We start from the raw sequence: 15,400 nt of genomic DNA, 5'->3' as shown, positions 1-15,400 counted from the left end.
GTTTCCTCTCATCAGCAGTCAAAGGTCCATTTATCCTGAGAACACTGTGGTGGCCTTAATAGAGGCTTCAATGATCCGATCCCCTTCCAGGTAGTGAGTGCTTGTGCTTCTATGAAAGCAGAATCATTCCCCTCTTTTAGCTTCAAGATAACAAAGTCAAATCCACCTCTATGAGTTTCATATGGCAAATGTTTTACAGCTACAAATACTTGTAGAGCACCACGAGTGTCTCCACACTAGCTGAGCGTAACATCCTCTTTCCCTCAACATGTTCGGTTCCTCCACAGAGCAGTTGGGTCTGACACCCCCTGCTCCTCAACACCTGCAGAACTTCTTTAGCTTTCAAGTCTATGAAGGATTAACCAACCACAAACTTGCCAAGAGGAGGAAGTCCACCCAAACTGACAAGCAGGACCAGGAGAAAATGAATGAGGGGAAGATTGAAGGAGCCAAATAGAGGACAAGAGGACAATGAGCCTAAACATACAGCCTGGGCTACAATGGAATAGTTCACATCAAAGCATTCGTGTTGTAAAACGGCCCAAAGCCCAAACCTCAACCACACGGATTGGTTCTTAAATGAGATGAACAGTCAAACGTTTGGACACGTTTACTCATTCGATTCAATGAGAAAGTGTCCAAACCTTTGGACTGAATTGGGCTACAAAAACATCTGTAATAACCGAGATCCATTTATATTCACTAGCTAACGTTTCTTCATATGCTACCCTGCTATACGCTGGATCACAGACACATTTATACCCTACAAACTTTCCATTCCAGGACTTTTACTGTGAAAATGTGCACTTCTGGTTTAGCTGCTGCGCTTCCATTTGGCTTTATAAGAAAAAAACCAAATTGGTGGTTTGTCAATAACGTGTGAGCTCTGCCAGCAGGTTGGTGTGAAGGTGTGAAGGTGTGGACTCTGCTATGAATCAGGCTGAGGACCCAGAGGACGGAGTCCCTCCCTCTGAAGCCCCTCTGTGTGGGGAACATGACAGCCAGACCAAAGCTTAGAGGTGAGAGGACCATCTCCAACTGTCCTCCACTCGTCTCCATGTCCCAACGTCTCTGACTCACTGACTCTGCTTCTACATTTGTGACCAGGATCCATCAGAGACCAGGACCTGGACCTGGACCCAGCTGTGTGTCCATGAAGAGTGACCAGTCTATGGAGCTTCCTCTCGTCTTCAAAGACGTTGGTCCCTCTGTAGATGCAAGGTGAGGGTCTCAGGCTGATGATGAGGTGTTTCTACCAGACTCTCTGGTGGAGGTTCTGGGTTTCTTGCTCCAGGGCCCTTCAGCAGTGTCCAGTGAGGGAGGGAGAGCTCCATGGAGGACTTGGTGAGACCTGTTGGGACTAAACCAAACTGACTGGTGAAGAAAACAGTGAACTGAAAGACTGAGCTGTTGATTGTCAGTGGGACCAGCAGGACCAGTAGACCTAAACCACTACAGGGAGTCATGTGGTCCACATCCAGACCTCACGTCATGGACCTTTAACTTGTTTTGGTCTCTGTGAGGACGGACACCATGTGAGCTGATGCTTCATGATTAGATGATGATGTAATCTCAGTGTTTCTTTCAGGTCACATCAGCAGAGAGGAAAGTCTCCTGAACCCAGATGTTTGTCCATGAAGAGTGATCAGTCTATTGATCGTCTGATTGACTTCAAAGATGATCAGTCTAATGGTCGTCTGCTTAACGTCAAAGATGGACGCCGTTCTTATGACCCAGAGTAAGTTCTTAAACAGATGAAGAACTGAAGATCCTCAGTTATGAATTACATAAATGTTTGTTAATTGTTTAAAGTGTTTTTTCCATGACGATCCATCGTGACAGAACTCATTATCTTCATCTAACCGGTCTGTGTGTGTTTAAGTGTGACTCATTAACAGTAAACATCCTCAGATGTAAACACAATGTGAGCTAGTTCCTCCACATCAGGATCAGCAGAGGTCACATCTGGAGACAGCTGCAGGTTTCTGGAGACAGATGACTGGGACTGAACATGTGATTAGAATGAACTCAGTGCTCTGTGGACCAGCTGACGTGGTCTCTGGACTCCATGCAGAGGTTTGGACAAAGTATCGTCAGTAGACTCTGTGAAAAGGTCCAAAGACTAGTTTCAGAAGATCTAAGGGGAATTCTAGAGGTCAGGGGACGGACTAAAGAGGTTTGGAGTAGTTCCATAGGACTTTGTACCAGATGCAGAGGTCTGCAGACGTTGTTTTTATGACCCACAGTAAGAATTAAAACCAGATGAAACTGATGACTAACTGTCACTCAACTAATAAACTGTTCGTCATCATCGACAGTCTTCAGCATCTTGTTTTCATCATGATCAATCATGACAGAAGCCAATATCTTTACCTAATGTTGTATTGGTGTTGATGGTCCAAACACCATGTGAGATGATGGTTCATGTTCCTCCACAGAGAGGACCAGGAGAGCTCAGAGGTTCCCACAGGTCCGTCTGCCCAGCAGCATCAAACACACCTGGACTCCATATTCATGGTGTGTACATGTACAACTACTTTTACATCTATCAGTTCACCATCATCTCCATGCTGCACTTTGTAGACCAGTGGATTGTCCGTCTGTCCAACATGGACCTGATGGTGGCTTCCATGGTTCTAGTTTGTGTCATTCATAGAATGTTCTGTTCCAGCTGCTGGAGGAGAACATCCTCACTTTTGTGAAGAACGAGCTGAAGAAGATCCAGAAGGTTGTGAGTTCAGATTACCCAGAATGCTTAGAGAAAGAGGATGAGGAGGAGCTGGATGAAGAGCAGAGGAGGAGCAGAGAGGCATTTGTGAAGATCTCAGTGCACTTCCTGAGGAGAATGAAGGAGGAGGAGCTGGCTGAGCGTCTGCAGAGCAGTAAGAGGATTTCTCTACAGACTTACCATGCTGATAAATGAGACCTTCACTAATGTCTCCAGAGATGGACAGAATATATTCATAGTCATTCTCTGAGGAAAGGACATGTTGAAACATATTCTTTAACTCATTGATCTTCTTTGTTGTCTTCATCCAGGACTTCCTGCTGCAGTTTGTCAGCGTGAACTCAAATCCAACCTGAAGAAGAAGTTCCAGTGTGTGTTTGAGGGGATCGCAAAAGCAGGAAACCCAACCCTTCTGAATGAGATCTACACAGAGCTCTACATCACAGAGGGAGGGACTGCAGAGGTCAATGAAGAACATGAGGTCAGACAGATTGAAACAGCATCCAGGAGACCAGCCAGACCAGAAACAACCATCAGACACGAAGACCTCCTCAAAGCCTCAGCTGGAGGAGAGGAACCAATCAGAACAGTGATGACTAAGAGAGTGGCTGGCATTGGGAAAACAGTCTTAACACAGAAGTTCACTCTGGACTGGGCTGAAGACAAAGACCACCAGGACATACAGTTCACATTTCCATTCACCTTCAGAGAGCTGAATGTGCTGAGAGAGAAGAAGTTCAGCTTGGTGGGACTTGTTCATCACTTCTTCAGTGAAACCAGAGCAGCAAGAATCTGCAGATTTGAAGAGTTCCAGGTTGTGTTCATCTTTGACGGTCTGGATGAGTGTCGACTTCTTCTGGACTTCCACAACAATGAGATCCTGACTGATGTCACAGAGTCGGCCTCAGTGGATGTGCTCCTCACAAACCTCATCAGGGGGAAGCTGCTTCCCTCTGCTCGCCTCTGGATCACCACACGACCTGCAGCAGCCAATCAGATCCCTCCTGAGTGTGTTGGCATGGTGACAGAGGTCAGAGGGTTCACTGACCCCCAGAAGGAGGAGTACTTCAGGAAGAGGTTCACAGATGAGGAGCAGGCCAGCAGGATCATCTCTCACATCAAAAACTCACGAAGCCTCCACATCATGTGCCACATTCCAGTCTTCTGCTGGATCACTGCTACAGTTCTAGAGGAGGTGTTGAAGACCAGAGAGGGAGGAGAGCTACCCAAGACCCTGACTGAGATGTACATCCACTTCCTGGTGGTTCAGTCCAAAGTGAAGAAGGTCAAGTACGATGGAGGAGCTGAGACGGATCCACACTGGAGTCCAGAGAGCAGGAAGATGATCAAGTCTCTGGGAAAACTGGCCTTTTATCAGCTGCAGAAAGGCAACTTGATCTTCTATGAATCCGACCTGACAGAGTGTGGCATCGATATCAGAGCAGCCTCAGTGTACTCAGGAGTGTTCACTCAGATCTTCAGAGAGGAGAGAGGACTGTACCAGGACAAGGTGTTCTGCTTCGTCCATCTGAGTGTTCAGGAGTTTCTGGCTGCTCTTCATGTCCATATGACCTTCTTCAGCTCTGGTGTCAATCTGCTGTCAGAAGAACAAACAACCTCCCTGGTGTCTAAAGTCTCTAAAGACAAATCTGAGCCAATGCGTCTCTACCAGAGTGCTGTGGACAAGGCCTTACAGAGTCCTAATGGACACCTGGACTTGTTCCTCCGCTTCCTCCTGGGTCTTTCCCTGGAGACCAATCAGACTTTCCTACGAGGTCTGCTGACAAAGACAGGAAGTTGCTCACAGACCAATCAGGAGACAGTCCAGTACATCAAGGTGAAGATCAATGAGGATGTGTCTCCAGAGAAAAGCATCAATCTGTTCCACTGTCTGAATGAACTGAATGATGCTTCTCTAGTGGAGGAGATCCAATGGTTCCTTGGATCAGGAGGTCTCTCCACAGAAGAACTGTCTCCTGCCCAGTGGTCAGCTCTGGTCTTCATCTTACTGTCATCAGAAGAACATCTGGAGGTGTTTGACCTAAAGAAATACTTTTCTTCAGAGGAGGCTCTTCTGAGGCTGCTGCCAGTGGTCAAAGCCTCCAACAAAGTTCTGTAAGTACAGAGAGAGTTAGATTCATACATCATAACTTAAATATGCTGCCATCTTTTATACTTACTGCTTCTTCTTCATCCCTCTCTTCAGACTGAGTGGTTGTAACCTCTCAGAGAGAAGCTGTGACGCTCTGTCCTCAGTTCTCAGCTCCCAGTCCTCTAGTCTGAGAGAGCTGGATCTGAGTAACAACCACCTGCAGGATTCAGGAGTGAAGCTGCTGTCTGCTGGATTGAGTCCACACTGTGAACTGGAGACTCTCAGGTCAGATTAAGTTAGTCTGAAATGTTATAAATGTCTTAAACTATCTACTCCACACCATGAAAATCATTTTTGTTCATCAGGATTTCAGACCTTCAAACCTTTATTGCACCAGAAGATGAACCTTATCTATGGAGCCAGAAGATCTAATCTAAGAGACTAAACTAGGGACAAAAATCTGTTTATGTTTCCATCACATCATCGGATCCTTGTGGAACCAACACATTTGATACGGAGGGAATTAAAACACAATGTTGGCTCACGATAAATCATCACAGGGCCGTCCTATTAATCCTCTTATTCATGCTGTGTGATGTTATTTTAATATGGTTCATTGAGGAAAATGGGAAAAGTAGAGGTGTAAAAGAGACTAAAACTTGGATTTCTCGCGCTTCAGTGACAATCTGCTTGGAGTTTGATGGTTGCTCATTTAAGGTGTAGATGGTAACTGACATTAAATTAGCAAATAAAGATTCTTTTTAATCACTTTCCTTTTTTATTAGTCTAGTCTACACTAGTACTTGTATAAACACTTAACTGATTTAATATGAAATAGGGTTTAATTTTAACATCAATGTTATTTTTCTTGTTGATTGTTGTCTCTTCAGACTGAGTGGCTGTAACCTCTCAGAGAGAAGCTGTGACGCTCTGTCCTCAGTTCTCAGCTCCCAGTCCTCTAGTCTGAGAGAGCTGGATCTGAGTAACAACCACCTGCAGGATTCAGGAGTGAAGCTGCTGTCTGCTGGATTGAAGAGTCCACACTGTAAACTGGAGACTCTCAGGTCAGGATTCAATTAAAGTCCACTTGGTGTCTTTATTTACATCCATGGTACATTAATGACTTTCATAAGATTCTTTCTGCTTCCATGATTTAAATCAAATATGTATTTTCCAAATATTTTTTACTATTTTTTTTTTGTGACAATTTTCCATTGTAAATATTTGACATGATAGAGTTAGTAGTAATGTTATCAGGTTGTTGATATACATTAGTGGGTGTTTAGTTGTGACTAGAAACCAGTCAGTAACCATGTTAATGTGACCCCCTCTGTACCTGATAGTATCTCAGTACTGCAGTGACCTTCCAGCTCTCACAGCTCCCTCAGATCATGTGACATGTGTCTTATTCTGTGTGTGTGCAGGCTGTCAGGCTGTCTGATCACAGAGGAAGGCTGTGCTTATCTGGCCTCAGCTCTGAGCTCCAACCCCTCCCATCTTAGAGAGCTGGACCTGAGCTACAATCATCCAGGAGACTCAGGAGTGACGCTGCTGTCTGCTGGACTGGAGGACCCTCACTGGAGACTGGAGACTCTCAGGTATGAAGAGGCTGCAGCCACAGACCATCAGTCTGGTAGAGGAGGTAGAGCTGGAACCCTTTTCTCTGTCCCACTGTCAACCTGGTTAATATGACTGTAACAGGTTGGTCCTCTGGGGGGGTCCTGGAATGACGGGCACGAGGCAGTCGGGTCCATTGTAAATGGTTTTTATTGGTGTTTCCATACACACGCGCACACACAACAACAACACTGGCTCCAGCCTCCTCGACTCGCCTCCCTGCTGTCGCCGGAACTCTCCTACTTAACAGAAGTATATTAATTGCTGATTCACATCAGCTGAGGCCAATTGCCTCCCCCGGCACCGTTCCCTGAACCACTCCCTTCTCAGTCCCCCCCTGCAGCTGAGCCAAAACCACGCCCGCCACCACATACCCCCACCGCCCGACTTAGGCCGGGGAGCCATCCGGCCGAACCTACTCCCCCCCCCTCGCCCTCGAGAGGGCGGGAGAGGAAGTCCGCCACGACCATCTGCGCCCCCGGCCTATGGACCACCTTGAAATTAAAAGGCTGTAGAGCCAGATACCACCGAGTGATCCGGGCGTTAGCATCTTTCATGCGGTGGAGCCATTGGAGCGGGGCGTGGTCCAAACAGAGGGTGAATGAGCGTCCCAGGAGATAGTAGCGTAGGGAGACGACCGCCCACCGGATGGCCAGGCACTCCTTCTCTACTGTGCTGTACCTGGCCTCCCTCTCGGACAGCTTCCTACTGATGTACACCACGGGGCGGTCCACCCCCCCCACCTCCTGGGACAAAACGGCCCCCAGCCCCCTGTTCGACGCGTCGGTCTGCAGAATAAAGGGGAGAGAGAAGTTAGGAGTATGAAGGAGTGGTTCCCCACAGAGCCTGTTACCTTCTCAAACACCTGCTGGCACTGCTCCGACCACTGGACGGGATCTGACGCACCTTTCCGGGTCAGGTCGGTCAAGGGGCTGGTGAGGTCCGCGAAGCCGGGGATGAACCGCCTGTAATATCCCGCCAGCCCCAAGAACCGCCTCACCTCTTTTTTGGTCTTGGGCCGCGGGCAGGCCGCAATAGCAGTCGTCTTGTCCACCTGAGGGCGCACCTGCCCGCCCCCCAAGTGGTACCCCAAATACCATACCTCCACCCGTCCAACCGCACACTTCCCCGGGTTGGCGGTGAGCCCCGCCTGTCCCAGCGCCTCTAGCACCGCGCCCACCTGCCGCACATGCTCCGCCCAGGTGGTGCTGTGGATAATCACGTCGTCCAGGTAAGCGGCAGCATATGCCGCGTGCGGACGCAGCACCCGATCCATGAGACGCTGAAACGTGGCCGGGGCCCCAAACAGCCCGAAGGGAAGTGTGGTAAATTGGTACAAACCGTACGGGGTGGAGAATGCCGTTTTCTCCTTGGACTCTGGCGACAGAGGAATCTGCCAGTAGCCCTTGGTTAAATCCAGTGTCGTGAAGAAACGTGCAGTGCCTAGCCGGTCCAGGAGTTCGTCGACCCGGGGCATTGGGTAGGCATCGAACCGTGACACGTCATTCACCCTGCGATAGTCCACGCAGAACCGTACAGATCCATCCTTCTTAGCCACAAGGACGATGGGGCTGCACCAGGCACTGTTGGACTCTTCTATTACCCCCAACTCCAACATACTCGCCAATTCCCTCCGAACCACTTCTTTCTTGTGTTCGGGCAACCTGTAGGGTCGAGACCTCACTGTCACGCCCGGGGGCGTCTCGATACTGTGAACTATGAGGTCGGTCCGGCCTGGCAAGGGAGAGAACACATTAGCAAACCGCTCCTGCAACCTGGCAACGTCCGCCCTCTGGCTCTCGGAGAGATGAGCGTCTCGAGGGAGCGAGGTATGATTGCCTGGTTTTGGAACCTCCGGCCCCAGCTCCTCCCCTTCCGATACCGCAGAGACCAGAGAGACGGACTCCACCCCCCTCGAGGCTTTCAGGAGGTTCAGGTGGTATATCTGTGTACCCCCGCCCCTGTCAGACCGCACCACCTCGTAGTCGACGTCCTCCACCTGCCGTGTGACCTCGAAGGGCCCTTGCCACTTGGCTAGGAGTTTAGAGTTGGAAGTAGGAAGCAATACAAGTACCTTTTCTCCCGGTGTGAATCGTCGCAGCCTGGCCCCTCTGTCGTACAGCCGTTGTTGTCGCTCCTGGGCCCGCAGCAAATTCTCTCGTGACATCTGGCCCAGTGTGTGGAGTTTTGCTCGCAGGTCCAGGACGTACTGGATCTCATTCTTGAAGGGGCTCGGACCTTCCTCCCAGTTTTCTTTAATCAGGTCCAGCACCCCCCGCGGCGTCCTGCCAAACAAAAGTTCAAAGGGAGAAAATCCCGTGGAGGCCTGGGGGACCTCCCGCACTGCAAACAACAGAGGGTCAAGCCAGTGGTCCCAATTACGTTCATCGTCGCTAATAAATTTACGGATCATGGACTTGAGTCTTATTCATGCGTTCCACCAGCCCATCTGTCTGCGGGTGGTACACGCTCGTACGAATGGACTTAGTGCCCAGTAACCCGTAAAGTTCTCTCAGTGTGCGCGACATGAACGAGGTGCCCTGGTCAGTCAGAATCTCCTTAGGGATTCCAACTCGGCAGATGACCTGAAACAGAGCCTGCGCGACGCTCTTTGCAGAGATATTGCGCAACGGCACTGCCTCCGGATACCGCGTTGCGTAATCCACGAGAACTAACACAAGGCGATATCCGCGTGCGCTCTGGTGAAACGGCCCGATGAGGTCCATGCTGATCCGCTCGAACGGGACCTCCACCAACGGCAGAGGACGCAACGGCGCCCCCGGAATGGCCGGAGCGTTCACTAAATGACACTCCGGGCAGGACGCGCACCGGCGGCGCACGTCCCCCCGGATGCCTGGCCAATAAAATCGGGTCATTATCCGGTCTAGCGTTTTCTCGTATCCCATGTGACCAGCCATCGGGTTATAGTGAGCCGCCTGGAAGATAATTTCCCGGCGGCTTTTCGGCACCAGCAACTGTGTGTTTACCTGCCCCGTCTGGGTGTCACGACTCACTCTATACAGTCTGTCCCTAATCAATGAAAAGTGCGGAAATGACTGCGCTGCATCAGGGCGCACCAGGTGACCATCAATACGTATCACTTGGTCGTAGGCTGAGCGTAGGGTATCGTCACGAGACTGTTCGAGTGGAAAATCTTCCATGAAGCGAAACTCTGGAGCCGGCGGAGTCTCTACAGGAGGCTCCGCGGGCTCCCCCTCCCCGTCTGCAGCGTCGGACGACCCCGCGTCACCGCTGAGCACAGCACACATCTCGCATAACCCTGTCGGTCGTGAACGCACCCCCGTAGCCCCGCCCATTAACTTACCAAACCCCGGCCAATCTGTACCTAAAATGACGGGGTGCGTCAGGTGGGAGCTAACCGCGACCTTCATTCTATGCTTTTTCCCCGCATATCTAATTTCCACCGATACCACAGGATACTCGTGAACATCCCCATGCACACACCTTATTCTCACCCGGTCTGCCTCCACCAATGCCCCCGGACGAACCAGGCTCTGATGAATCATAGACTGCGTGCAGCCCGAATCCACCATCGCCTGGCGTGTACCCCCCTGGATTCTTACCGGAACGCGGTACGTCGCTCCCGGACCGGGGGAGGGTGCCGGAACGCCGGCAACTCGGATCACCTGTCCCACCTCCCTCAGCGGGCACTCTCTCCGGAGGTGACCGAGCCGCCCGCACCTCCAACACTCCTGCCCCGGCGCTTGAGAACCTCTCTGTGGGTCGGGAAGGGTGCTCGAGTTCCCCGAGGTCGGTGGGTCGTGGGCAGGGGAAAAAGGCACCAGCCGCGGAGCCGGCCTGGGTCGCGGCGCAGCTCCTGGTCCGGCCCCCGCTGGCGAATTCTCCCAGTCACTCTGCCCGTTGGGATGCACCGCCAGATGGTCCTCCGCCAGGGTGATGGCTGCCTCCAGGGTCATCGGACGGTGGCACCGGACCCACGCCGCTGTCCTGGCCGGGAGCCCCTCTCCAAACTGCTCCAGCACCACTCGCGTCACCACCCCTTGGACCCCTCCAGCGCCGTCTGGCTGCAGCCACCTCGTGGCGGCATCTCTCAGCCGCTGGCCGAACGCGAACGGGCGGTCCCCGGGCCCCAGCCTGGCTTCGCGGAATCGCCGGCGGTGGTCTTCCGGCAACAGCCCCAGTTTGTCCACCACGGCCTTTTTAACGGTGGCGTAGTCGCGCCGCGCCGCCGGTGGCAGCCCCATGGCCGCGATCTGCGCCTCCCCGGTCAGGAGAGGTAAAAGCCGGACCGGCCACTCCCCCGCTGGCCAGCCGCACGCCTCCGCCGCCGCCTCGAAGGTCTCCAAGAACGACTGGACGTCATCGTCCCCAGTCATTCGCTGCAGCCTGAGCCCGGCGAACGCAGCGGGCCCCTGCGTCAGCGGCGCGGCTCCGGGCTGCGCCGCCAGCTGTTCCAGCGCCCGGGCCTGTCTCTCCACCTGGGCTTGGAGCGCCCCCAGGAATTGCCGGTTAGCCACTGCCTGCTCCTTCTGGACGGCCGCCAGCTCTCCGATCATCTGGCCGAGCGCCACAAGCGGCTGGGTCGGCATCCCCTGCCGGTGTCCGTCAGCCGTCATTTCCTCCCCCCAGCCAAGTTGGGTGCCACTGTAACAGGTTGGTCCTCTGGGGGGGTCCTGGAATGACGGGCACGAGGCAGTCGGGTCCATTGTAAATGGTTTTTATTTGTGTTTCCATACACACGCGCACACACAACAACAACACCGGCTCCAGCCTCCTCGACTCGCCTCCCTGCTGTCGCCGGAACTCTCCTACTTAACAGAAGTATATTAATTGCTGATTCACATCAGCTGAGGCCAATTGCCTCCCCCGGCACCGTTCCCTGAACCACTCCCTTCTCAGTCCCCCCCTGCAGCTGAGCCAAAACCACGCCCGCCACCACAATGACCCTGACACACCAAGCTGACCTCAAACTACCACAGACTCATCAAACTGTTTGTGTCCCACATGAGACCATCAACACAGACAGAAGTAGTGAGGAACAGTAGCCAGGATGAGCCTGAACAGGGAGGAAGGTGATGAAAACCTTGTTTCTCTGGAGCTTTGTCTTGTCTCCACGTTATAAGAGAGGACAGTGTCTCCTGACACGTTGACGGCATCATGGTGGGTTGATATGAGTCAACGTGGACACGCTGCAGGTTTGTGGGCTCTTAACAACTCAAACAACACTTGGATGTTTAGATGCTGGTCCTCTGCCTCCAGTGTGTGTTTGTCCTTTAGTCCAGACATTATTATTAAGAGACAAACAGTCAGAGAAACAATTTGTTCAAAGCGTCTTGATGGATCATCACTGGAGGAACGTTTGGTGTTTTAAAGGAGTTTAGCTTCACCTGCTTTTGGTGCTTTGCACTAAGAGACGGTTCCCTGGATGGTAAGAGTGGACTTGGTGAAGCAACAGGTGACAGTCGGCCACAGACGCTCAGTGAAGAACCAACAGCTGATGGTGGACCTGGAATTAGTATCAACTATATTAAAAACCCTATCCAGATAAATGTTGCCATCCGGATGGAGTGAATGTGATTGTGGTTGGATGAGAAGTATGAACATTTAGCATCCAGACACCCGATTGGTTTTCTCCGCCATGCGCCTGCAGATCAGAGCGACGGCGGGTGTGAAAAGTGGTCGGTGGAAGGATCCGGTGGAAAGTCACGTGTGTCTTTATGCGGCTTTAGAAATGAACACAAAGGGATTCTGTATTTGCTCATAAAGTCTGAATAACGGGTTATTTGGCCGATGTTTTGATAAGCGACCGAAGCCAGTTCAGTGTTTCCATCATTATAACAGGGGTGCCCCCCCATGAAGTAGTACAACGGGGAGACACTGCAGTCTACCTGATCAATGGGACAACGTGTACGTCCTCCGACTCGCGTCATTCAGCCTCACTGGAAAATGGCTTTTGCTTTTATGTGTTACAGTTGTGTGATAAAAGGTTTGCTGCCTTCCTGATTCCTCATTTCTTTCATGTTCAGGCATGAAAATCCCTCACCTTTTTTTGGGGGGGGGGGGGGGGGTATGGCAAAAAATCACTCAGGTTGATGCGCGCGCGTGAATCAAACATCCGCGAGAAAATAAATAAATAAATGAATAAATATCTCTCGTGAGACGGACTTTTGAACGTGAACTCGTTGCTCGCAAGGAGAATCTCTGCTCGCGCTCGAAGGAGTTTTCTACGCGCTCGCTGTTGTTCTTTCTGACAGTAAGGGGGCGGAGCCAGTCACCATGGTCTCTACACCTGATTGGTTACAAACCGCGTCTTTGGATTGGCTGGAGTGATGCATTCACACAACTTTAGAAGCCCATTTCCGCACTGAAGAAAGGGGATCGAAAGTCTAAATTATGAGATAAAACGTTGTCAAAACACAAACGGCACCTTCATGTAACCGTAGTGGAGCGTAGATGACAACCAGCTACAAGCATCATTTACCATCATTACCGGCACATTAAGACCGATGCGTCCAGCTGAAGAGATTCAGTCACTGAATATCGAGAAGAATATGGAAGACATTCCACTGACAAGTGCTACAGGCGGAATATGTGGGGGGGCGGTTACAGGCCGCAGTGACTTTCTATTCAGAATGGTGGTCCCTGGGACAAAACCAGCTGAAAACCCCTAGAGGGGAAATATCCTTCTCACCTTTTTCACCCTTGACCCGTTTTCATGCCTGCATGTCACACTTAAATGTTTCAGATCATCAAACAAATGTAAATATTAGACACAGATAACGCATGTAAACACAAAATGCAGTTTATATCATTAAGGGGAGAAAAGAATCCAAACCTAAATGGCTCTGTGTGAAAAAGTGATGAAAACATAAATGAAGTGAGGTTCATCACATCTTTGGAAAGCCCAGTTCCATTTCTCCAGCCACAGCCGTTCTCAATCTAGAAATCACTTAAATAGGAGCTGCCTGACAAAGTGAAGTAGACCACAAGATCCTCACAAGCGAGACATCAGGCTGCGATCCAAAGACATTCAGGAACAAATGAGGAACAAAGTCATTGAGATCCATCAGTGTGGAAAAGGTGACAAAGCCATTTGTAAAGTTTTGGGACTCCAGCGAACCACAGGGAGAGACATTGTCCACAAATGGGGACAACATGGAAACATGCACATTGTGTGAATACTGAATGGTCTGTATCTGCTTTATCTTTATGAAACAGTTTAATGTGAATGTTCCTTTGCACACGTCCCATGAAGCTTGATCTGTAGCATGACGTCATTTCTCCCGTTTGAATTCACATCTGGTGAAAGTACAGTGACAGGTCCATTTCTTATTTGTTATCCATTCATCTTCTTCATGAATATATTCCAGCACCTCGTCGCTGTGTGACGCCTGACTGACAGTCTGTGGTCGTCTGTAAGTAGTGGTAGAAGAAGAAGAGGTGGTCCATGTGGACATGAAGGACAAAGCTGTGTGTGAGAGTGATGTAATGTCCATGTCTCCATGCTGCTCTGACCCCCCTCCTCCTTTCAGGGTGGAGCCTGATGGAGTCCGATGGTTGAGACCAGGTCTGAGGAAGTGTAAGTGTGCTTTGATTCATGAAGATTCAACCATCTTCACACTGTGACATCACTCATTCACCTCTGTGATGTCATCATCAAAGTGTCAGTAGATGAACACATGATTAATAACTGCAGCTGTATTGTGTCTTGTTCTCTCATCAGATTCCTGTCAAATCACAATCGACACAAACACAGTAAACAAACGACTCAAACTGTCTGACAACAACAGGAAGGTGACACGTGTGATGGAGGATCAGTCATATCCTGATCATCCAGACAGATTTGACTACGATCCTCAGCTGCTGTGTAGAACTGGTCTGACTGGTCGCTGTTACTGGGAGGTCGAGTGGAGAAGAGGAGTTAATGTATCAGTGAGTTACAGAGGAATCAGGAGGAAAGGAGACAGTGAAGACTGTGTGTTTGGATACAATGATCAGTCCTGGAGTCTGAGATGCTCTGGTGGAGGTTACTCTGTCCGTCACAATAAGACAGTAACATCCATCACCTCCTCCTCCTCCTCCTCCTCCTCCTCCTCCTCCTCTGGTAGAGTAGCAGTGTATGTGGACTGTCCTGCTGGCTCTCTGTCCTTCTACAGAGTCTCCTCTGACACACTGATCCACCTCCACACCTTCAGCACCACATTCACTGAACCTCTTTATCCTGGGTTCAGGTTCTGGTCTGGTCCTGGTTCCTCAGTGTCTCTGTGTCCTCTTCAGGAGGGAGAGTCTCCTCCTGGTGGAGAACCTTCCTCTCTGCTCACCACATAGTTCAGTCTGTACAGCTGATGGTGGTTCATGTGGGTGTAGATGCAGGTGGAGCAGGTGAGGGGTACCTGAGCTGGTCTGGACTCTGGGGGGTCCACAGCTCTCTGGGACTCAGATGGAAGTGTGAAAGAGCTCAGCTTAATGCTGCTGTGCTCCTTCAATCAATAGATGATCATTTAGATATTGGCTCCTAATTAGGCTTTAATCTTAATCTTTATGTGTTCAAGAAGACATTTTATAAGACGCTCTTTCATCTGTCCCCCCATATGAGACAAATGTGTCCTTATGTGTGTGTGCGCTTCATCAGCAATAATAAAAACAAGGTGAAGAAGGAAAATATGAATGTGTAATTCTTTTTGAGCCCATTTTAACTTCAAATCTTTCTAAATCTGTTGAATGAAATCAAATCTAATTTCACATATCAGGTTTGTTTTGAACAAGAAGCTTTTTAATGGTTCAGCAAACCTCTCAAGGAAATATTGAATATGCGTTACTTGTGTTTTTATTCACTATAATGTCATTTACAACATTTACTCCATGTGTTACTTTAACAGAAATAGAATTGTTCGGCTCTAATGTTAATAAATTACTTTTATTGAAAACAACTGTACATGTTTAAACAGGCCATCAAATAAAGATGCTTTCAACACGCTGTA

General features: G+C 50.1%; 1 protein-coding gene across 26 annotated transcripts in view; it reads left to right on the top strand.

Moving 5' to 3' along the window:
- LOC120811373 (NLR family CARD domain-containing protein 3-like) overlaps positions 1–15,400 on the top strand; it is a 126,429-nt gene that overhangs the window by 72,232 nt on the left and 38,797 nt on the right. For 4 of the 26 annotated variants that reach the window (XM_078096863.1, XM_078096862.1, XM_078096864.1 and 1 more), the window contains exons 2-12: positions 894–1,019; positions 1,108–1,221; positions 1,589–1,738; positions 2,439–2,517; positions 2,672–2,882; positions 3,040–4,843; positions 4,935–5,105; positions 5,711–5,884; positions 6,245–6,418; positions 13,952–13,998; positions 14,143–15,081. The exons of 1 other annotated variant lie outside the window; for it this stretch is intronic. In XM_078096863.1, the coding sequence (XP_077952989.1) occupies positions 1,154–1,221; positions 1,589–1,738; positions 2,439–2,517; positions 2,672–2,882; positions 3,040–4,843; positions 4,935–5,105; positions 5,711–5,884; positions 6,245–6,418; positions 13,952–13,998; positions 14,143–14,747 (3,483 nt within the window). In that variant the 5' untranslated portion in view covers positions 894–1,019; positions 1,108–1,153 and the 3' untranslated portion in view covers positions 14,748–15,081. 21 more of the 26 variants (XM_078096843.1, XM_078096849.1, XM_078096842.1 and 18 more) reach the window with 13 other exon arrangements.

This window comes from Gasterosteus aculeatus, chromosome 21, assembly GCF_964276395.1.
Source record: "Gasterosteus aculeatus chromosome 21, fGasAcu3.hap1.1, whole genome shotgun sequence".
NCBI classification, from domain to species: Eukaryota; Metazoa; Chordata; class Actinopteri; order Perciformes; family Gasterosteidae; genus Gasterosteus; species Gasterosteus aculeatus.
Note: the sequence above shows the minus strand (reverse complement) of the source record. Positions and strands in the feature narration are given on the sequence as shown.